Genomic DNA, 23,629 nt, shown 5'->3' on the forward strand with positions numbered 1-23,629 from the left:
TTAAAATCGTGTTTCTAGCTATTTAACGATTAGATTATAAGCTCGAGATTTCTATGATGTGATAGTTGATGGGGCCGAAGGCCGAATCAAATATGATCTCATAGAAATCGGGAGCGAATATTCTAATTGTTTTAGTAGAATTCTAACTGAAATAAACGTAAATTGCGATTTCCAGTTATTTTTTCTACGCATCATTAAACTTCACGCTCAGTAACAAAATCGCACAGACTGAATTATTATTGGAAATTGGCAGTTCTTTACTCGCGCGTGCTTGTTTTTTCCAATACTTTCAAGTTTTTAAGGTCAAAACAACGTTACCTTCTTTGATCCTTCTCAGGAATTTAATTAGCCATTTGCGTCCAAATGTTCCTCCAAAACTTCGGAAAAATGAAAAAAACGTGGCCATTTCGTAGACAACCGAGAGCCGCTGCACGCTAATGGCTGATAGTGTAGGAGTAACTCAGCCAATCCGATTGCAGTATTTGCATTAGTATACTAGTAGAATTCTATTCATAAACAATTAGATTATGAGCTCGAGATTTCTATCGCGTGATTGTTGACGAGGGTGCAGCTCGAGTCAACTATTACGCATAGAAATCGAATAATCTACATGTAATTGGTTTAGAATAAATCTACTAGTCGTTCAAAGTTTTATCTAAAACCCCTTCACAGACAGTTCGAAAACGCCAGAAGCGGCCGTCAATTTGTTAACAAACAAACAAACAAACAATAGCGTAATACTCTTTTGTTCACATTCAAGCCGCATTGAAGACAGCGTAACCTTGCTTTTCCGTTTTCACGCACACGTGTTTGATAACAACAAGACCTATCCTATAATACTTGTTACAGGCAGCCACAGGCAGCCCAGCAGACTCTACAAATAATTTATAGACACTCCCCTTATGGGACTTTTCAATGACAATAGTAACAAGGACACACTACTACGCTCCTCACTATTTATCACATTTTAGTATGAATCTACTGGCGTTCTATCACGAATGCTGTTTCCTGATCGGCTACGTTACTCACTATCTATTCTGCTGTTGATAGTGAGTAGCGCTTGTTAACAAAATGTCGGCCACTTCTTTGCGTTTTCGAGGTGTCTACGTGGTGGATTTAGGTAAAGTCTGAACGACTAGTAGATTTATACTAAAACAATTAGATTATTCGCTCTCGAGCTCATAATATAACTGATAAATAGAAACACTCGTGGAAGTTTGGGAGAACTAGAACTCGAACTCGTTCTCCCAAACCTCTTTTTCTATAACTCTATGGACACGCGGTAAATGTTTTCTATTTCTTAAATATAACTAACCAACATTTTTAATACGGTGTGTACTTTCGTTAAGGAGGGAAAAAGACACATGATATTGCAAAAAATGCGGAAATATCTCACAATTTCAAAATTCAATCTTTGGTCAACTTATTTTGTTGACAGGCCTTTTGCCATGTTAGTGCAACGTTAGTTTGTAATTGAGAGCATTGCAGCTTAGTAAAAAAGAATATGTTTCAACTAGTATAGATATATATATATATATATTTTTTTTTTATTTCAGCCATGAGAGGCTGTCTAACCGTCAAAGCTGCCAAAGGAGAGCTAAAAGAGCAGAACTCGATGTTGCAGAAAGAAAAAGGGTTGGGGGGCGGTGATTGCAAGGCCTATACTTTTTTTCATTTTTCCCAAGCTAAGACGCAGAAATGATCTATCAGAAACAACAGGCGACAGCAAACGTTTAAGATTGCCAGATTAAATCCGCGCAAAGTTACAGCAGCCGTCCACTACACTGTATTGTCTGTAGTGAATTGTCGTGCTCTCGATGCCTTAACCTTGGCCGGGTTAATTGGCCTGTGAGTCCAGCGTGAGCTTCTTTGAATGCGTTGCTGAGAATTGTTTGATCGTGTCTTTGTTACTTGAAATTTTGAACTTTGAATAGTGATTTTGGGATAATTGAGCTCTTTGTGACCTAGCCGTCAACAAACCTAAAAAAGCAAACATACAATAAAAAGAAAACAAACAAACTCCGCTAATAACACCTGTTTATACCTCTTGTTAGATTATCAACCTCCTAGACTAACCTGCCCCGACGGTACTACTACTGTAGGCAACGATGCAGGGAAAAATACATCATCAGTTAGTTGGAATTTTTCATTCACTGACAACTCTCTGACGGAGAATCAACCTGGAATAACGGAGGATGACATTAAGGTCGTACTGACGATAAACGATGTCAATGTGGATACAACTCTTCCCAAGCTGTTAGGGATCGGCACAAACGCAGTGAAATACGTTGTGACAGACGATGCTAACAACTCAGATTCCTGTACTTTTACTTATTTTGTAAATGGTAAGTAGAGACGTTTCAACATTTTCTCGATTACCTCGAGGGAATAGTACAGGATTTTGTCTCTGCAACGTAACCTCTTGTGTGTGCCTAGTTAAATGGAAAGCTGATGAGATTTATGATCCTACTGCTTTGATTTCTGTAGATACTGAGGCTCCAGTCTGTGGTTTCTGTCCACCGGACCAAACCATCGCCAACGCCACTGGTGATGAAATAAGGGTGAACTGGGACCAGCCCGAATGTACCGACAACTCCGGAGTACCGCCCTACATCTACTCAGAGAGACAATCTGGTTCATATTTCTCGGTTCCCAGTTCCACTGAAGTGTTGTACATCGTCCGTGATGGCAACGACAACGAAAACTTAGACTGCTCATTCAGAATTACAATCGAGAGTGAGTACTTGGCTCGTCGCGTGAAAAATTGAATTGTAATTGCAGGACATTTCCACAAAATATTTACCTTTATACAGTGATGACTATATCTTTTAGTCACTCTATACCCAACAGCACTTTTCAGTTGTTCCTCATGTTCTCCGCGAGTATTCCAAGATTTCCATGGCATGTATCTCTCTGCAAGTCCTTTCGATGAATTTTCCTATGCCAGAGACAGAGTTCTCACGAGTTTAATATGGGCCCTCTTTAGCTTTCTGTGGTTTCACCGTTTCAGTGGTATTTTACTGGTTCCCTGTTAGTACACCATGAGTTCTCCTTTCCTTAATAATAATGATAATAATAATAATAATAATAATAATAATAATAATAACATCACAGAGTTTTATTAAGTTTCTCCATGAGTTTGTCGCATTGTCCAAGATAAGATAAACTTATGCATTTCAATGGCTCTCCATCGCAAGAATGCAAGCTTTAGGTTTCAGGTTCATTTTTTTCAAATCATTACCTTTATTACCCAACTTTATTTTGAAGAATTGACCTGTCCACTATATGAACCTCCGGAGAATGGTGCCTTGTCTTGCAACACGATTGTAGAAGACACATATTGTCAGGTGCAGTGTCAAAGTGGCAACGACTTTGTGTTCAACCCTCCTTTGTACTACTTCTGCCAAGACGGAGTATGGCAATTTTACGCCAGACCAGACCAAGAGTACAGTACTGATTTACCGTGGCCAGATTGTGCAGGTACGTTAGGTGAATGGTTCCGTAATAGCACACTTGCACAAGGATGTCGTCCTGTTTTGACTTTAACCAGCAGCAGTAATTCATTTTATTATAGACACGAATGTTTTACTTAACAAATAAAGAAGCCTATGCCGTGTATTACACTGTGATAAAACGCGACGGGCATTTGAGAACACGAGGGAAACTGTAAAAAGCACGAGCCGTAAAAAGCAGTGCGCGCGCTGTGATTGGTCAATTTAGCGGGCCGTATGCTCCTGCAAGGCCCGCTAAAATTTCAAGTTGGTTTTGTTACCAAACTGTTTCGTATTTATCGCCAAGTGTTCTTAACTTTTATAGCATGCGCGCAAGTGAAAGTTTAAAACTTTCTTATACTCTAAATTGTGTAATAAAGCGTGCTAACGACTTAAAAACAATTTCAAACTGACTCGTTTTACTTTCGAGGTGCGTCAGAAATTTGAAACTTTTCCGAGTCAGCGTGAATTGAAATCGTTTCTGAACCCATCAGGCACACAGCACTGATATAATAAATATTTTACTAGCCTCGTCTTCTCTGTCCGTACTGTAAGTTAAGGATCCTCGTTTTCCCCCTTCGATTTATAACCCGCGCGCTTGCGTTTGGGCCATAAACCGAAGAGGAAAAAACTCGGTCCGCAACTTACAGTACGGACCTCGAACTCGGTTAGTAAGAGGTATTTATACTCTGATAAAACATAGGTTTTTGATCAATCAGAGCGTTTTTTTCGTATCAATTCTCTCTTAAATTCGTTGGTGTGTGATCGAAACATCTTCCGGTCTTCCTCGAAAGTCTTCGGCAATCTGTTTGAAAAATGTTCGGCAACGTTCGTGTGATCTTCGGACAAGTTTTGGAGAATTTTCGGAAATCTTCGGAAAATCGTCAAAAACGCCCTCATCAGTATGTCTATAGAATAAAAAGAACATTACACGTTAGCTCGATGATATGAACTTTATGTTCTCATGGCTGCGCTCACTCGTGAGATATTGTTCTTGCCACTCGAACATAAAAATTATATCTTCTCGCCACCGTGTACAGTGTCCTTTATTTGTGGGAGGCACGGTGGCCTCATACCTTAGTCTCCAGAACAAGCGGTCTGGGTTCGAACCCTGCTCGGGTACATTGTGTTGTGTTCTTGTGCAAGACACTTTACTCTCACAGTGCCTCTTTCCACCCAGGTGTATAAATGGGTACCGGCGAACTTAATGCTTGGGGTAACCCAGCGATGGACTAGTATCCCATCCAGTGGGGAGTAGAAATACCCCAGTCGCTTCATGCTACAGGCTCCGGCCTGATGGGCCACTTGGCACTTAGCTTGTATGCAGACTTTACCTACACTTACCTTAATTCATCTCTCCTTTATTGTTTTTAATTTCCAAACCGCAGCAGGGTTTAGATAACAATTACTGATCCTGATTAACATGATAAAAAGAAAAGAAAGAATTTTAGTAGATGTGGTCCTAAAATTGCTCATTTAGCCTCAGTCTGAAGTTTATCAGAGTAGGAACACATCTGTATCGTAGCTAGCCGTATGTCATTGTGAGTTCAATCGATTGCACTTTTGTTGAGAAATGAGCTGGACTGAGTTCACCACCACAAGCCAGTGTGGACAGACAATATTATTTTTCTCCTGTTCCAGTTGATCAGCTATTTCCTTACTTGCTTTTTTTCTACAACAACAGTAACTGAGAATCCCAGTTGGATCATGATTAAAATGAGTCCAAATTTCTACTACGATGGAGATTGCAATGACCCAAACGTACAAGCTAACATAACGTCGAATTTCCTTGGCCTTCTAACTAGTGCTGAAGTCCCTCCAATTTTCTGCACGTTGAAACCCGACGATTGCAACGAGGAAACGGTGGAAGTATACTGTGGAGAGCTTTCAGCCGCAGAAAGGCGACGAAAAAGACGTTCTGTAAGAGAGGTATGAGACTTTTCTACGTGCGTGTAATTATTAAAATCCTGATGGGATTTGATGTCTTAGACTTGAACTGAAACTAAGGCCAATACGTTAACTGGGGTACTTCATTATTAATATTTCCCATGCCATCATACTGCATCTCATAATTTTAATACACAGCTCACTATGCATGGCCAAAGACAACGGGCGACTAGTTTACGTTAACGTGCGCCCCCCTTCCCCCGCGCCTCCCCCCTTAACTGAAGGTCTGGATCCGCCACTAAGTACAGTGAAACAAACCCATAAAAAACATCGTACTTGTTGTGTGATCCATTTGATTTCTGGTTATTTATATGCATTTCTTCATGCATTTCTTGGCATTTTATTCATTCAATCAAGTGATGTTCTGTTGTGTAGCTGCACAACTGCACGTCGCTCTAATCTTGGTTGTGATTATTGACCAAACTTTCGATTCACGTCTGATTTCAAGGTGACTTTCAATTATAATTACATCAAGAGAGATACTGGCCTCGAGCAAGGCACCAATGACCAAGCAGGGCAAGACGCATTCAATCAAGAGAAGGCAGATAACGAGCAGTCGAGAACAGAAGTCTATGAAGGCTTCGAAACAGTTAACTGGTCAGAATATCAGGCATCATCAGGACTCGAATTAAAAGATTACAACGTTGAAAACATAAACCTCGGACCGGTGGAAGCTTATTGTTCAGAAGACGGTGCCGTGGTGAGGAAATGTGAATCGAGTGACACCAGTTGCAACAAAGACACGGGATCAATAACAAAATGCAGTAAGTACACAATTGTATTTGCTTTTGTTTTATGGAGAGATGAATTGTTACTTACATAGACTGCCGTAGCTATCGTCGTGGCCCCTTACATAAACGATTAGCTGACTTGCATGGTATCGACAGCTAGGCACAAAGTAACACAAATGACATTTAACATGTCTCATTATCAAAGCCACCAGTATATTTCAGAGAGAAAAGAAAAACAGATATTCAGTGACAGTCAGGTTACTGATAAGTAGATAAGAGTTATCTTACAAATTTCGTGCTGGAACCAGCCAGCATTTGGTACTCTGGTGATTAGCTCTCTCGTATAACGATCCTTCGATGTTTTAGGCCATTTGCTACTTGCCACCGTAAAATATATATACCTACTTGAGCGCAATTCCATTGCTGCTGTAACTCATCATTGAAAATGTGTAGATCGTTATTATAACGTCATAAACAACGAGGGAGTTTTCTTTTTAGCCCGCTGTCCTGTGGGAACGTATTACGACAAGAGCGCAGATGACTGTCTGTTGTGCCCAGAAGGCACGTATAGTCCCAATGAAGGCGCTCTAGGCTGTGAGGACTGCCCAGAAGGGACATGGACTCTAGGAACAAGGAAACACAATTTTACATCTTGCACAGGTATTTGTTTCTGTCTGCCTGTCGCAACTGTTTGATAAATCACGTATAAAGGCGAAACAGTCTAAATTTTTTCTGTGCCATCTTAAGTTAATATAATTATAATAATAATAATAATAATAGTTTATTTATATAGCCCTATTTCCATTTAGCTTAATAGTGCTTTAGAATAATTACATTCCAAAGTTACAATTACAAATTTCACAGTTACAGTGGAAGCTAAAAACGCTAAAAAGTTTCTCCTTTTGGATTTCTTTAAAAGAAAGTCAGTGGAAATGATACTGGGGGATAAAAACGTTTCACGTCGCCATCCCTCGCCACTACAGAGATGTGACGATCTCGAAAAATAGAAAGATTGTAGTCCTACTGCTCACATTAAAAAAGGTGTAAAATGCCTCAAAGACTTTAAATTTAACTTCTATGGAATAGTTACATACGCTCTCCAGTTTAACTCTATTCAGACTGGAAATAGGGACAAATGTTCCACGCTGACTTAAAATATTGAAACAAAAAGAGGGAAACCTTGCGACTTCATCTGAAAATTATCTGGAAACAATTTGGTAATTTTCAATATACTCGGACGTGGATTTTTCCATGGCAAGCGTCTTCTGAAAGACATGATTTTCGTATACATCACGTTATATGACGTTGTCATCTCGTGATCCCTCTTACTTGAAGCTTTGGAGGGTAGATTCTCCCCCTCTACCAGACTTAGCAGATCTTCATAGAGTTAAAGTCATTACATAGGGATGGAACAAGCAAAAACGTGTACTATCAATGAAGGTCTGTCACAATTTTATAGAGGCATCACAACTGTTTCCTTATTTCTTCCAATGCCTAATTTCCTCTTTGAGACGTGCCTGGAGGGAATCATCGTAGTTGCACTCATCATCTTGGACTGGATAGTTGTTTTGATGAATACAACTACCATGATTCCCTGCAGGTGCGTCTCATAGAGATATTTGGCTATCAACGATGGCAAAAGTGCGGTCCTTCCACTTCAAATAAAAGGAAAAAATATTCTAAATAAAACCGTAGAAAATAAAAATATGCAGAAAGCGCAGCGGCATGTTATGAATCCTCTTTGACTCCCAGCAGTGTTTTAACTCAGCTATGCAAATCCGAAATGTGGTCGAATAAGAAGAGTTTGTGAACTTGTTGCAATTAACGAGTATTCTACTGAGTACCTGAAAAATTCTGTGTTTAGAGCGAGTGACGTAATCATGCACAAGACCTATTGACCTTTCTTCTACATTAGCTGAGTTACATACCGTAATCAAAATGAACTACGTACCTTTTTAACCATTCCAGATGAATGCGGCCCGGGATTGTATTCTTCAACTGGCATAGCTAAATGCTTCACCTGCCCCACTGGGACCTACTCATCAGAACAACGAAACAAAGAATGTATTAGTTGTCCAGAGGGTACTCTTACTGTTATCAGCGCAGCCACAGGAATTGAGGATTGCGGAAGTAAGTAAATTCGTTTCTCAATGAAAGTTTCTGTTTGACAAAAATTACAGGCCGTTTCCACAAATATCTGGATACTTTTTTAGTATGTTTAGAAGATTCCGAGATATTTACAAGATATAAAAATATTTAGACAATTAAGGGATATTTAGAAATATTTATAGCTTTTTTGGGGGTGAGCCCTGTGTTTTCCAGCTTTTCCACGCTAAGAAACAATCCAGTTCAGTGGTTTTCGCCTTGAATGATATAAAGCACTTAAGGCAGTCATTTTCCAAAATGGCGGGTGCTGGTAACATTCGTGATCCTGAATCTTTTTCCTCTACTACTCCTTCTACTACCGGTGCAACACCTGTAACACTGAATAGAGAACTACTGTTGTAAACGATCTCTTACTCCCACAAGTGAGATTTTGGTCTTGGCTATTGAAAGTCGGTTTATTATTAAAACAACAATAACAGGTGCTCATAGCCTTTTTTCGAGATATTTAGAACATTTTTGAAAATTTCTGATAAGATTTTAAGACGATTTTACGTGGTATTTGTGGAAAGGCCTGTATTACATTCTTCATTCAGCTTTTTTCTTTCCTTACTTTGCGTACTTTGCGACGGCAAAGTACTTTACTCTTTCCGTACTTTGCGACGGCGATTAGCCGCGACAATTATTATTATTATTATTATTATTATTATTATTATTATTATTATTATTATTATTACCATTATTATTACTTCAACTTGACCCCGTTCAAGTGTGCGGGTTCGCAACTGAGAAACGTCACGCTTCAAATTTTTTTTTCTGTTGTTTATGCTGACGTTGCTGCTGTTTTTCTTTCGGTGAACTGCTGTTCTTAAAGTTGATATATAGGAAAAGGTTAGCTCCCTAACGCTTCTAGTCTTGCCAGTGGTGGGCTCCAAACATACACAGTATGATAAATGAAAAATGGGGAACTTTATTCTAGAAATATTTTCCAATCCCCATCATTCTAGATAAACCCCGGCCACAACTGTACAAAAACCACTAAATTTTTATTAGGGCAACACTTATCCAAAAATAAGAGGTAAGCTCAAGTTTGACCCACACAAACTAACTCACTTATTTTCACACCCCACACCATACCTCATTGACGTGTACTTTCTACATGTAACTCGTATTCCCCGTAAGGTTATCACAACACATTATCTTTGCCATGATGCCTAGTTTTAAGATGCTGCTTGTTAACAATGTCTGTATTTGTTAGTGCAATGTGCTCCAGGAACATACTCAGACAATGGAGTAGAGCCTTGCTTGCCTTGTCCTGCTGGAACGTATCAGACGGAGTATGGGCAAACATCTTGTCTACCTTGTCCTGGTCAGGAATCTACACACGGCACTGGGGCAAGTTCTTTAGACTACTGTACAGGTGCGACTTTTTTTCAGTATTTCGGTCCTAAACTCTAAACTGTAGGATTCTGAGTTCATAGGCCCATGCAACCCTTTTGAAGTCTTTAATGGAATAGTATCAGATATATTTGAGTGATTTTGTCAGGTTAACCCATGATTTGTTCGTACCCTGTTGTTTTCCATTGCTTCGTGACAGTACAGCCAACTATACACGCTAATACTCAGTTGTGTGAACAACCTAAAAACTCAAAAGGAGACTCAAAGGAGGAACATTCAACTAACTTTATCCCCGGCTTTCGCGCGAGGAAGCGTATACCAACAGGGACGCGAGTGATGTCAATTTCATTCGTTTTTCCTCTTTAGAACACGTCGCCTCTGAACAGCACAAGTTAAAAGTTAGAAGGAAACGAATTTGAGCTGTACGTGTTCTTATCATATTCATTGCTATTTATTTCCCGGATGTAAAGTATTTAATCTGTGGTAGGTCGTGGCATTACTGAAGCCTACAAAACACAAGCCTACAATCTTAGCCACACTTAATCCCCTTATACCTAATGAAAAAATGCCAAATTGCGATTACAGAGGTGGACACATGTGTTTCGAGTCCTTGCATGAACGGTGGAACGTGTGTGAACACGAAGGAATCTTACCGATGCGAATGCCCACCGGGATACAAAGGAGGGAATTGCGAGATGGAGACTAACGAGTGTCTCGCGTTACCATGTTATCTGGACTCCACTTGTGTCAACAAGGTACCTTTGATTTATTAGATTCTCTATTCTGTGGCCTCAATGCAATTGCTAGTAGAATAAGACTGTAGTAGCCGACACGGCCGCCACGACAGATGGTTTAGCGGAGTAGTTTACAGTTCGCGTATCGCGCTCTGCTCTGTACCGCAAAAAAGCGGTGTAAAGCCACCAGTGTTGTAGACAAACCTGTTTAGCAGTCACCTTTCTGTCATGAGCAAATACAGCCCCTCTTTACAAAGTTTCAACAAACTATTTATATTGCTTTTTTAAACATCATATATAACATAACATCTCTTCTCTTCTGTGTATAACAGATGTCTTAGAGATACCTGCATCAGGCAATCACTATGTCATTTCCGGAGAGCAACCATTTAGGACCATTTAATTCAGGCTCCACTACATGTATCACGTCAAGTTATTTACTATCTGTGTTTTCAAGGAATGCGTCTGTTACAACTTGCTAGGATCGTTTAATGTGTCTCTCTCGTACAGGTAAATGCTTACAAATGTCTTTGCACCGATGAGTATACTGGTAACGAGTGCGAACTTCCGTACAGCCTTTGCAACCAACGAACGCCTTGTGTGAATGGAGGTAACTGCATCGATAAAGCGGGAACATTTTCCTGTCAGTGTCCGCAGGGGTATAGTGGGACATTCTGTGAGATTAACATCGACGAATGTGCCTCAAGCCCTTGCCAAAATAACGGGGTATGCACCAGTGGCGTGAACACCTATTCTTGCAAGTGCCAGGCAGGATACAGTGGTGTGAATTGCCAGATCAATATCCATGACTGCGCTGCCAAACCCTGTCAGAATGGCGGTACCTGTGTGGACGATGTACAGTTCTACAGTTGCTCATGCCCAGTTGGGTACACTGGCGCCAACTGTGAGCATCCTGTTGATCACTGCGTAGGGCAGCCGTGTCGCAATGGTGGGACATGCGTGAATACACTAACTGGTTTCAAGTGCCAGTGCATGCCATCCTACTCCAAATGTCTCTGCAGCGAAGGTATGGCTGACGCTCAATCTGAACCAGTAACTAGTCAGTCATTACGGAGTCAACAGATCATGTAACATACCAAATACGAAAGACTGTGTTTCACCACATTTTAAAACATCGGGAAGAGAGTTGAAAATACGATTCAATTCAATTTAACTTTAATTTAAACTCTCACAAATTTTAATTTTACAGAGATGTAAGAAAAAATAGAAGGCATATAAATATATACAAATTACCTGTAGAAGATGATAAAAAGCATTAATGAAATAATTTCAAGTACAATTGTGATTAAAAACTAAAGTGTTAAAGAAAGAGAGAGAAATGGAAATAAAGGAAGACGAATAGTTTTAATACAAGGTTGATTGAGTTTGGAACACCTAGATAGTTTATGTAGCTAATCGAGTAGGTGGTCCAAAGAAACATAATTTAGCAGAAGGAATACAGATTTGAAAAAACAATTTAGGTGAAAAGTATTTCTTCAAGATCTAACCACAAAAAAGTAATTACATTTCAACTTAAGAACTATTAATATTATTATAACTGTACGACTTGTAGCGGAGTATTTTTGACGAACATCGAGGTGTTTGGCAATGAAGTCAAACACTGTCTTGAGTGTTTGATATATCTTCTCTATCGAAAATAAAACTAAGGGAAAAAATGGAGAAAACAATGGTAAAAGTTTTTGCTACTTAAGATCAGGTGTCCATACACCATCACGGTCACGATTTCCTATGTTTAAACTTGATGAATTTTTAATGACTCTGAGAATACTAATTCAAGCTTACCTTACTACAATTTCAAAATATAAGGCGCTCGGAAGTACACGGAACTGATTCCTCCGCCATTTAGTTCCTGTTTTCACACACGTAACGTCAATGACGCGAGTATTGTTGATGCTCCATCGAAAACACGTCACTCCATTGTATGATTGCCCAACAATTGACCATTTTCATTACTTCTCTTGCAGAGCTTTCATCTGACTACGATTTGTCGTTTCAAGTCAGAGCGGCCAAGTCGTATTCCAAGATTAAGAAGCCAATTTCGGACCTTAACGCACTAACCATCGCTTTTTGGATGCGTACCAGCGACCGCAACCCCGGAACAGTGATCTCCTACGCAACTCAAGTGGGTGATATTGTGCAGGACAACGCATTAGCTTTACAAGACTATTCCAGCTTCAATCTATTTGTAAATAATAGAACTGTCTTCACAGGACTGAAAGTAAATGATGGTCAGTGGCATCACGTGGCAGTTACGTGGGAGAGCGCTGGAGGAACATGGTATTCCTACAAAGATGGTGTTGAAATAAAAAGCTCATCTCAGGCTTTTCAACAAGGTGAAGTTATTTCTGGCGATGGCGTTATGATCCTTGGCCAAGAGCAAGACGAACTGGGTGGTGGATTTAACACTCAAGAAAACTTTATCGGCGATATTAGTCAGCTGAACATCTTTGACTACATGCTGTCTGCTAACGACATTTATAACTTGGTATATAGTTGCGATCATGTAAAGGGAAACGTAGCAGCCTGGAGCGACTTTAGAGAGAGGCTCTTTGGAATATACCACTTAACTGACAAATCGTACGCGTGTAACTGTGAGTGCCTTTTATTTACCTGGTACAGTTCGTATTTAATGAATGTGATCACAGTATTTAGCTAACTACGTAAAGAACGCCTTTTTGGCAAACGTGAGACATGGGATATTGGTTATCTAAATTTGCTTAGTTTCACCGCTTGATAAGATACAGGTTTACAATTGGATAATGAGCTGGAGATTTCTATCGCGCAAAGAAGTCGAGAGCGAATAAGCTAATCATTTTAGCATAAATCTATTAGTCGTTCAAAACTTAATCTAAAAAAAAAAAAAAAAAATCGACCGTCATTTTGATAACAACAGCACGGTGCCACGCTACTCATTATCTACAACAGAATAGATAGTGAGTAGTGTAGCCAATCAACGAACGGCATTTGTGATAGCACGCTAGTAGATTTATAATGATATAGAATAGAAGTGACCCAATAAGGAGGATCCTTATTCGCTTATGGAATGATATTCTTGTCATTAGGTATCGACAACAATTCACTGGTGTTGATCCAGTTGTATGCCTGGTTAGAAAGGGACCCTGTGCCTTTACTCAAATACGTAGCCAATAGCCAATAGCAAGCTTCAAGAGAACGATAATGCAAAGCCGTCGTTTGCTTTCAATCTCTTTCAGTTGCCGCCGAGCAGAGGAAATACTCCCTGACTTACAAGTCTTACATATCTGGAAACGATGACAAAACGGTGGATAACTCGTCCCCAGAAGCTTGTGCGTCATCTTGCTCGTCGGAAGCTTCTTTCATCTGCAGGTCTTTTGACTTTGATAACTCAACTAACACATGTTACTTGAGCAGCAAATCAACGATTGACAGTGATCTGACAAGTTCATCAAGCTACAATTACTACGAGCTGAGTAAGTAAAACATGCCTAGCTAATTAATATATTATGTTCCCGACAGGCAGGTAGTTTCAGGTGTGAACGTATGCTGTTATTGGTCTAACGTTTGGTGGTTAAAAATGGCACTGTAACTGATGCCTTCTTTAATTTTGGTTATTTACTCTTACTTATTGTGTATCGCTTTATACATGAGCAGACTCAGATATAGAGGACAACACCACTCACATTTTGACGCTACTAAATTGATTGGCTGATTGACTGATTTATGCTAAATGGTCGTTTTCGACTAAACTGGCTTAAGCATTTGGTGTTAGACAAGTAGGGCTGGTTTGATAAAAAGCAGTAATAGGCAGTCGTCCAAAGACAAGTGCCTCGTAGACCTGAATAGATGAAATGAATATTTCACTATTATTCACGATGAATGAAATGAATATTTGAAAAATAGCGTAGTAAAATGGTGAACCGAGAAGCGATAGGTCAAGAATAATTTTAAATTTCTTGTTTTCTCTCCACCTTCCTTATGATTATTACCTTGTAGATTGTCTTAAAAGCCTTGGAGTCTCGACAAGCAAGCGCATTCCTGACGCTGATATGACAGCATCAAGTCAATACAGTTCCCAGCACGCGCCACTAGGAGGTCGCCTAAATTTTCAAGCTCAGATAACTTCTCAGGGGGTCACCACTCAGATCGGAGGTTGGTCTGCATTGTCTAACGACCAGAACCAGTATCTCCAAATCAAGTTTGGCCAGATTTTCCAGATTGCTGGTACAGCCACTCAAGGCAGAGCAGACGATGCTCAATGGGTGAAGAGCTACAAACTGGAATACAGTACTGACGGATCAACTTGGGCTTACTATCCAGACGTAAGATGTACTTTCAAAATCCTTTTAATGATGATTTACAAAGGAAAAAGATACTTGAAATTGCATGTGATTTAAAAGGAAACTGTTGTGCTACGTCAGCGTCCAAGTCAATTACCTAATTAATTATCACTGACTTGATCAAGCGGTCCTAAGGTGAGCGTCGTAAAACCAAAACCAAAGTAATCACTCTGGCCAATCACAAAGAACACGTACAATCCAGTGAACTAACCAAAACTCAAAGTAAACGCGAAGCGCCGGAAAACCTGTGTGAGTGACTGTGTGAGTGACAATTGGTTTTCGTTTTAGTTCTGACTGAATGAAAAATCGCGCGAGTCTTTTAATCCAATCGTGTAGCGTGGTACTAGTGCAAAACTAATAAATTTTCGACACTGAAATGGAAAGTGCTCCAACGTCAACTTAGACATAAATTAGTATTGCTGCAGACGTTGAAAAGTGGACGTCTTGAGCGCCAGTGTTTGGTCGAAGTAAAAATGAGGATATGTTAGTTACTGAAAACGTCACAAAATTACTTTTATCAGCATTAAATGTACTACGTCGTTTACACAACGTAACATTATCATTTTAATATTATACAGACTCTCACTGGTAACACTGACCAGGACACGGTAGTACGAAATCAAGTCAGAGTGTTTGAAGCCATGTATCTAAGGTTTAGACCACAGGAATGGAATGGACACATTTCAATGAGAGTAGAAGTATATGGTTGCCCACAGAGTAAGTAACTTTGTAAACTGTTCGACACAAACAAAGCCAAAGTTATTTGTCTAAAGGCCCGAACATTGAAGTCCTATTAGAAGTTTTCTGGTTACAGGATTACTTACTTACTGCCCTTATGCCTGCTAGCATGTAAGGCAGCAACAAAGGCCAGAAGTCAAAGGTATATTAAGGTAAAAAATTATCGGAATACAGGATATTTCAGGGGAAAATTAATGAGATATGCGAGATTAAGATCAGATAAAACGGTACATCGAGTAGAAAAATCGTTAATTTTTGCAACCGGTATAAACAGTAGTACAGTACTCAGACAGGCCCCTTCCCTCCTAAAAAAGAGCTTCAACATTGTTTTAAAAGAAATCTTTTATTTTAAGTGTCTACTTCCTCCATAGCCATCGTCGCACCTGCCGATAACACGAACGAATGTAGCACTGCACCTTGTCAGGAAGGAACTTGTGTTGACCGATATAACGACTATCTGTGTGTATGTGCAAGCGGCTATTCAGGAAGGACTTGTGACACTGGTAAGAATAGATAGGATATGCATAGGTTACTCACTGTACCCAACCACGCATAAGGACAAATATACGAAAATTAAACAGACGATTTAATTAAAGGCATCTTTGGAAAGAACGTCCAACCCATTTAAAAGAGCTTAGCGTATTTGCTTTTTCAAAACCAATAACACAATAGTTTACTGTCAGACCAATACGTGCACACGATTTAGTCATTTTTGCTTTTTTGTTTTTGTTCTTCCTTAAACTACACTCAGTGTAAAAGTCTTCATTCATCTCTCTTATCTTACAACTAGACATAAGAAGACTGGAGGCTAACTCGAAAACCTAACGGTTCATTTAGCCTCCAGGCACCAGTCACATTCAAACAAGATTACAACAGATATTTTATCTGAAATATACTACACATATTAAATACACTAAAAATGAAATAATATTTGTATTTGTATTGATAAAATAAAGATGCTTTTGTGGTTGTTTTTGTATATGTACAATATCACTTATCTGTCTCACGGGTTGTGTTAACAAATACACAACGAGAGCCACTGAGATAAACGGCCATTTTACTTGTTGTTCCAAAACTAGCATTAAACCTGTTAATACGTTCTGTTATTGATTTACCTTGAATTTAGCAAACAACTGTAAAGAGATCGGTGCACCAATTTATGGTACAAAGTCTTCGTCCAATTACAACGAGGGAAGTACAATCACGTTCACCTGCAATGCTGGATATACTCTCATAAAATCCTCATCTAGGACATGCCAGGGAGGAGCGTGGACTGGAAACCACCCTACATGTTCAGGTATCATAAACATATAGTTCAATAGCATAGCAGTCTGCCTTAGAAAAAGCAAGCGACTTTGTATGTTGAGCTTCTCAGAATGTTGACCGATTTTATTTTTGTGTTTATTTTATTGAAATTAAAAACTACGTACCATTAGACAGATTCGGTTAACGTATTGACATCCTCGTTGCTACCCAGATCAGATCATGCCGGATAATTAATTTGGGAGGTTACAATTGTTCTGTTTGTAAATACTCCCAAGCAATGACCTGGGTGTGGCAATTTGCACAATTGTAACTCCGCCTAGTGAATCATCACGTGGTCTAAATTGGGTGGCAACAAGGATGTAAACACGTTAACCGAATCTGTCTATTAATCAACCGCTTTACAGGAACACTTGTATGACATGAATTTTGACAATTTAATTTTCGTTTAGATACGAATGAGTGCGCCAATAACCCTTGTAATCAATGGTGCAAAAATACACATGGAGGATACGTCTGTCATTGCGACCAAGGCTATGAACTTCAAGATTCCAACACATGCGTGGGTAGGTTAACTAAAGGATGAACACATTTTCCGCTCATGAGCTTGGAAACGCACCCAGGCAAATCACCCATCTATCAATTCGATTTATTGGCGCAAAATGAATTTCTTCAAGCAGATGTTATCATTTTGTAGCGGGAGTGGTTGGGGGGGAGGGGCGGGGGCGTTATCAGTTCACGTTTCACCCCATTTCTCAGCTAAAATAATAATCGCTTTAATCAGGCCTGATTTGAACCCTGGCCATATTGGTGAGAGGCGAGGTGGCGGGTGTTCTGATTGCGTCGCTTGATGTCTTTCAGATATTGACGAATGTTCAATTTCTAACGGTGGCTGTTCTCACTCGTGTCACAACTCTGCTGGTTCATTCTCTTGTTCCTGTCCGAGTGGTCTCGAGCTCGGTTCTGGGAAACGGAGTTGCCAAGGTAAAGTTGTTATCGATATCAAATGAGAATTTAGAGCATTGATAGGAAAAGCTAAGGTCAGTGGGACAACGTCATTTTTGTGATGTGTAATCCCTTCGTCCGTTGTTAACACGTCTACTGTAAAATGGGAACTTCCTCAGGCGCCATCAAGCTCCCAGTTGTTCGTTGAAGATGCCTTAAGACAGATAGTCAGTCTTGACGAATTAATCCTTTTGTGTCCGCCATTATACCAACGCGCATAATCATTCATATGCATAAGATGTCCGTCTTTAAACGCAGAGACCCATTATCGGTCTCTAGGTATAGTCTGAGACGCACAAAAGCAAGTAGATGATCAGAGAGAAAAAACAATGTATAGACGTAGCGCGAGGGACAAGCGAAAACTGGTGCCGTGAAGAGCCCTATCTACAGTTCCATCCCTGACATATCTGGTAATGCCTTTAAGGCCATCTTGATCAATCCTTTCTTGGATTTCTAGATATCGATGAGTGTGCAACTTCAAATGGTGGATGCGAACACACATGTGTCAACACGTACGAGTCGTTCTATTGCGTTTGTAGACAGGGATATACTCTAAGCGGAGATAACGCAAACTGCGAAGGTGAATGTTATATATATTTTTTTATCTATAATAAGGAGCTACGTCTCGGTTTGTGCATCTTTAATAATAATAATAATAATAATAATAATAATAATAATAATAATAATAAGTCACTTATACAGCTCTTTTTCTATATATAGCGCTTTATATAACGTTTTTTCTTTAAAGGTTTAACCTAAATTTTTCAAGTTCTTCGTTTCTAATTGGTGTTAATCTTCTCCATCCTTAACCATTCGTGTTCCTTTATAGTTTATTTTTGTCTCTTTGGTGTTTTTCTATCTTAGTAAACTACTATTTTTGGGTTTTCTAAAATTTTGAGTTAATTTTGTACGTGGCCAAAAAATGCTCAAAATACCGTGACTTTATCTAGTATTGCCCAGATTTAACGTCGAGTTAGCTAATGGGGCTGAGCGCTAGGTTTGGACTTTGTCAGGGTATCAAAGTATAATGGACTTGTCAAAGTTGTTACAAATACTCATTTACAGCCTTCAGGTGTGTTTCATAGGCCGGGTGAACTGATCCTTTTGAGCAACCCAACTATAAATGACACTGAGGCAGCGATAAACTGTTGCAACGGTGGTGCTACAAATAACCATACCCGAACACCAAGATATTGATTTGATCTTAATTCTACATGTATGTCTATTAAAATTCTGTTACTTAGCATTGACATGTCCCAGCTTGAGCAGCCCAGCCAATGGTAACGTGGCACTGAGCTCTGGGCTCGCTGTGGGAAGCACAGCAACATACACGTGCGACGATGGCTACAGAGCTTCATATGCAGCCACAAGGTACTGCCAGGCAGACGCACAGTGGTCAGGACAAGACCCTGCCTGCATACGTAAGTGTCTCTCGCCATTCATGAGAAAATACGAAAAACAAACGAAGAGAAGGCTAGAAAACGTCAACAGATCAACACTGTAAAGACATGATTGATCATTGCAGTTACTCACCCAACTTATAAGCATTTGTGAAATTAAAGCCTGAAAGAAACTGCAGGCTCGAACGGGGTTCAAACCCATGACTTCTGCGATACCGGTGCAACGCTCTGTTAGCTGAGCTATCAAGCCAGCTGGGAGCTGGTCACGTTGCGAGTTCATATTGAATATACCCGTAGATGGTGAAGAATATAAGCGAATACATGACGTATCATATTTTAATTGCGGTGAAAGATATGAAGACATGATTGATCATCGTAGTAATGCACACCACTTAAGCAGTTGTGAAACACTGTATGAGTCACATTATAGATAGAGTCATCCAATTTCATGTTATCCTTTGTATTTGAGCAAAATAATTACGCACGCTACCAGAAATACATCCTTACGACACCAAATCCAAGTTCTTTGGGAATAAACATAGAGGAAATTTATCCAACTATTATACTGGATGCTATTCCTGGAATGATATTCCTTTATCTATACGCAAAAAGCCAACGAGAGAATTATTTTAAAGATCACTTTACCAGTATTATTTTGGTCAGTACTAATTAGTGCAACAGCATTGACTATTGTAACATCCTTTTCGTATCGTGATAGTCTGTTTAAACCCCCGAACTAAAAGTAAAATGAAAACCTAGCCTGAACATTTCATATAGGAAAACTGGCATGTTACACGCAACTGTTGGGCCTGGGGTATACTTTTGAACTACCTGTTTAACTGAAACAGCTTCAAGTTTAGAGACAATTACCGGCTAGAGTCTTGATTGTCGTGCAAATCACTCCACCTGTCCTAAAAATTGTTACATTTACCCAGACATCAATGCCGACCAAACAACTAACACACCAAAATTTTCCTCAAGAAATTCTAGGGAACGTCGCGAGGTTTGACCAGCACAGCTGGAATGTTGTTTAATATACAAATGTTTGAAATCGTCGTGTGCATTTCATGTCCGCAACTCTGGGCTAATTAAATAGAGTCAATGGAATAAAATAGATCCAGAACACAAGAAATTAAGTGCTTCCTGAAACGTTTAGGTGTTTACTGTGCGGAAATTGGTGAAGTGGAAAACGCCGAGCCAGTTGTCTTAACTGGAGTAGAAGGCGACAAGAATGTTCTGGGAACCCAGGCATCCTTCACGTGTAAAGCGAACTACGCCATGGTAGGCGATGCAATAAGAACGTGTCAACAAGATGGAACATGGACTGGCACACAACCGAGATGTATTGGTAAGTTATGATAGACAAAGTGGAGCACATAACTAAATACTCATATACCAAGTTATTCTGGGGAGAATTGTCCAGTGCTAGTCTCGCATGGGCATCGATTCCGACTCGGGTAAAACAACGCCCTCTGTTCTCATTGGAACAAGAAAAAGAATAGCAAGAAGTTCAGGGGTTACCAGTACCCTTGTCAACATTAGTGGTACAAAATATATTCTTAATATCATCCCCATAAGACGTCGGCGATAAGTACTAACTAGAAGCACGTTCATGGTACGTTCATGTAGGTTTTGCTGCCTGTTAAATGTATTGAAGAAAACGATTATCTTCGTGCTTGTCTCGGCAACACCACTTCATTTTTTTTTTTTTTTTTTTTTTTTCACGTGGCAAAACATGTCAATTACATGGCAATACATCAATATCAGAAAGAAATATTAAAATCAGTACCCCGCGAAACTCTTCACAAGGCTTGATCTCGCCTAAAACCAAGCCCTGGTGCCTTCGACCTTGATTTCCTGCCGAGGACTAAGTTTCAAAACATCAGCTTGGTTTCTTTTTCCTTAATTGCAGCTGCCTTCTGCAGCCCAGTTCCAGTCCCTACAAATGGAGCGGTTCAAGGTTATCGGTATGAACTGGGCGCCACACTACGTATCTCCTGTGACACTGGTTATAACATGGTTCCAGAAAGTTCTTCATTTAGAACATGCGTCTCCGATGGCCAAGGAGGAGGAGAATGGTCACAAGTGGACCCTGTCTGCGAATGTACGTTTGTTGTAGAGACGCTTTATATAAACAATAGCCTCAGTCCATTTGACGAGAAAATATGCGGATATTCCTCCGCGGATATCATTTGCTCCAAGAAGCGAACAGTTTCCTTGAGCTATGCTCCCGGAACTCTGTTCGCTTCTGGGAACAGATATTGTCCGCGGACAAGTATCCGAGCATATTTTCGCGTCAAGAATGGAGGCTGTTGTGTTTATTATCCTACCACTATTTTTCGTGGCTCGCGCGGTTTTGAACTTTGGGAATACCACTCGGATATTCCCCAGTATTCAGCCACGTCACGCGCTTAGACCATTCGCGCACGAGCGAAAATATTTGATCGCTTATATACATTGATAGCCACTTGATGCACCTGTAGAAAAAAAAACTTGTAATGTCCAAGAAAGCATAAGGATAACAGTTGAACTAGTAAGATAATTTAGTTCTAGCAGGAAAAACCGTTGTAAACTTATACGTGGAATAAGTTGAAGTAATGCCAGACACCCATTTCATTGAAATTTTAGTGGTAGACTGTGGTGACCCTGGCGACCCTTATGGTGGATACCGTCACATAGCAACCGACACTAAGTACGAGTCCACTGTGACGTATACATGTCAGCCAGACCATCACCTGGAGGGAGAGGACAGTCAAGTTTGTCAAGGAGATGGACTGTGGAGTGGTTCGAAGCCTGTCTGTTTAGGTATGTGCACAGATGGAACAAGTTACTTTCTTCATTTAAAGATCTATGAAAGTAGTAACTAAAGTGGTCGATGTTTTTCGGCTGACATTGCTCTTATACGAATCCCTCAGGCCTTTTCTAAGAATACCACAACACCTTTCAATCTGCCGTGTTAGCCTTCCATGGACGAAACAACTGCTTTTCCTTCCATTCTAGTGACACCATGGAGTTTAGATTACATGTGGTTAGCTTGCGCGGGAGTGTGACCAACCTCGTCCTCAGGGTCTTCCCGCCCCGTGGAACAAGAGAGACGGGCGGGAAGAAAACAGACCCTGGGAACGACGTTGGATTGTGACGTGTCACTGAATTAAAGCAACAATAAAGCTTGCTTCTGACTTAAGAGGCCAATGGAAACTAGGTCACAAATAACAACTGAGTGAAAAAAAAAACCCATTGCTTTAAGCACTAGAGCAAATAAAAAGAAATTATAAACTCAAACCTGCATATTGGGGAGTATCATTGTATTTTTGTTAAGAAAGGCCAATCACATTTTCTCTCGATATGACTGCTTGATTGTGCAGGTAATCTTTCTAGGTGTGACGTCACAATTTGATGCTAGTTTAAACAAGCTGTATACTCTCATTCAATGATAACAAGAACAGTAACATAATATGGCGATATCATAATATAATGTTTAGTCACTCTCTTTCTCTAACGATGTTACGTACAGAGCGCTCTTGTGGGAATCCTGGAACACCTGATAATGGAGAGAAGAACTCGTCGTCCTACCAATATGGCAACGCCATCTCATTTACGTGTAACGTTGGTTACACCATGCAAGGATCCCCGGTTCGCACGTGTCAAACTAACGGCGAGTGGACTGGTACACAACCTACATGCCCCAGTAAGTTAGACTCTTTTTATGTTATTTTAATTGTACGACAGGGACGACAGTTCACCGAATCTTTTCCTTTGCGACAGGTTTTCCTTCGTTGAAGAGGTCGTATTAGTCCGACAATACGTCCTGAGCTAACATTAGTTGAATTTGGAGGTTCTTTTAGTTAGTTTTTCCTCGGGAAAGCGTGTTAGCGAAAGCGGAAGGGGGCGTGAAGTCGGCAAGAATCAGGTTTAAAATCGTTTTCCTTTGAGAAATTCATTTAACAATGTGGAAGACGTCGAAGGAAAAGGCACCAGATGCGATATTTACTTTGCTTGTACTATAACTCTGAAAACCTCCAAAACTGGCTAGTGAGTAGTTAAAACTAGCAAATAAAACTGAAATGTTATAGAAATGTAAACTTTTCCTCAAGAAAATTAGAATGTGTCATAATAATCTTGCTATCATAGATTATCTTCAGTCATCATTGTCAAAAACGTACCACATTGTCGTAATTCAGTTTCAGACGATTAATTAACAATTATTTACTAAAGTGGAGGTGAATAGTACTTGTTATTGCCTCCGAGCTTGCCAATTAGAATGAGCAGAAAGCACTATTCGCCTGTGTGGTACATACTAAAAATATTAATTCGGTAGCTTTTTTTAAACTATGGTTGTATTCTCCCAGAGGAGAGCTAGGACTACGATGATGACGATTTTCTAAACTACATGTATAAAATAATGTTTCTAGTTGTTAGCTGTGGCGACCCAGGTATACCGGCTAATGGCGTCAGGTATGGAGATACCTTCACGTATCAAAG

At 39.9% G+C, this 23,629-nt stretch overlaps 1 protein-coding gene across 1 annotated transcript in view; it reads left to right on the top strand.

The window, feature by feature from the left end:
- The window catches only part of LOC110065408 (sushi, von Willebrand factor type A, EGF and pentraxin domain-containing protein 1-like), a 42,382-nt gene that overhangs the window by 14,436 nt on the left and 4,317 nt on the right, over positions 1–23,629 (top strand). Inside the window, exons 7-31 of the mRNA XM_089273768.1 lie at positions 2,055–2,345; positions 2,488–2,736; positions 3,268–3,480; positions 5,176–5,420; positions 5,887–6,202; positions 6,668–6,829; positions 8,138–8,299; positions 9,531–9,692; positions 10,256–10,425; positions 10,915–11,431; positions 12,390–13,016; positions 13,638–13,874; positions 14,398–14,723; positions 15,320–15,458; positions 15,851–15,982; positions 16,606–16,776; positions 17,195–17,308; positions 17,604–17,726; positions 18,205–18,327; positions 18,992–19,168; positions 20,304–20,495; positions 21,060–21,251; positions 21,776–21,952; positions 22,662–22,835; positions 23,560–23,629. The exon at positions 23,560–23,629 is cut by the window's right edge and continues 104 nt beyond it. Coding sequence (XP_089129894.1) covers positions 2,055–2,345; positions 2,488–2,736; positions 3,268–3,480; positions 5,176–5,420; positions 5,887–6,202; positions 6,668–6,829; positions 8,138–8,299; positions 9,531–9,692; positions 10,256–10,425; positions 10,915–11,431; positions 12,390–13,016; positions 13,638–13,874; positions 14,398–14,723; positions 15,320–15,458; positions 15,851–15,982; positions 16,606–16,776; positions 17,195–17,308; positions 17,604–17,726; positions 18,205–18,327; positions 18,992–19,168; positions 20,304–20,495; positions 21,060–21,251; positions 21,776–21,952; positions 22,662–22,835; positions 23,560–23,629 — 5,461 coding nt within the window. The remainder of the gene's footprint in view (positions 1–2,054; positions 2,346–2,487; positions 2,737–3,267; positions 3,481–5,175; positions 5,421–5,886; positions 6,203–6,667; positions 6,830–8,137; positions 8,300–9,530; positions 9,693–10,255; positions 10,426–10,914; positions 11,432–12,389; positions 13,017–13,637; positions 13,875–14,397; positions 14,724–15,319; positions 15,459–15,850; positions 15,983–16,605; positions 16,777–17,194; positions 17,309–17,603; positions 17,727–18,204; positions 18,328–18,991; positions 19,169–20,303; positions 20,496–21,059; positions 21,252–21,775; positions 21,953–22,661; positions 22,836–23,559) is intronic.

This window comes from Orbicella faveolata, unplaced genomic scaffold (genome assembly GCF_042242905.1).
Source record: "Orbicella faveolata isolate gen_17 unplaced genomic scaffold, um_ofav_v1 contig_35, whole genome shotgun sequence".
Classification (NCBI taxonomy): domain Eukaryota; kingdom Metazoa; phylum Cnidaria; class Anthozoa; order Scleractinia; family Merulinidae; genus Orbicella; species Orbicella faveolata.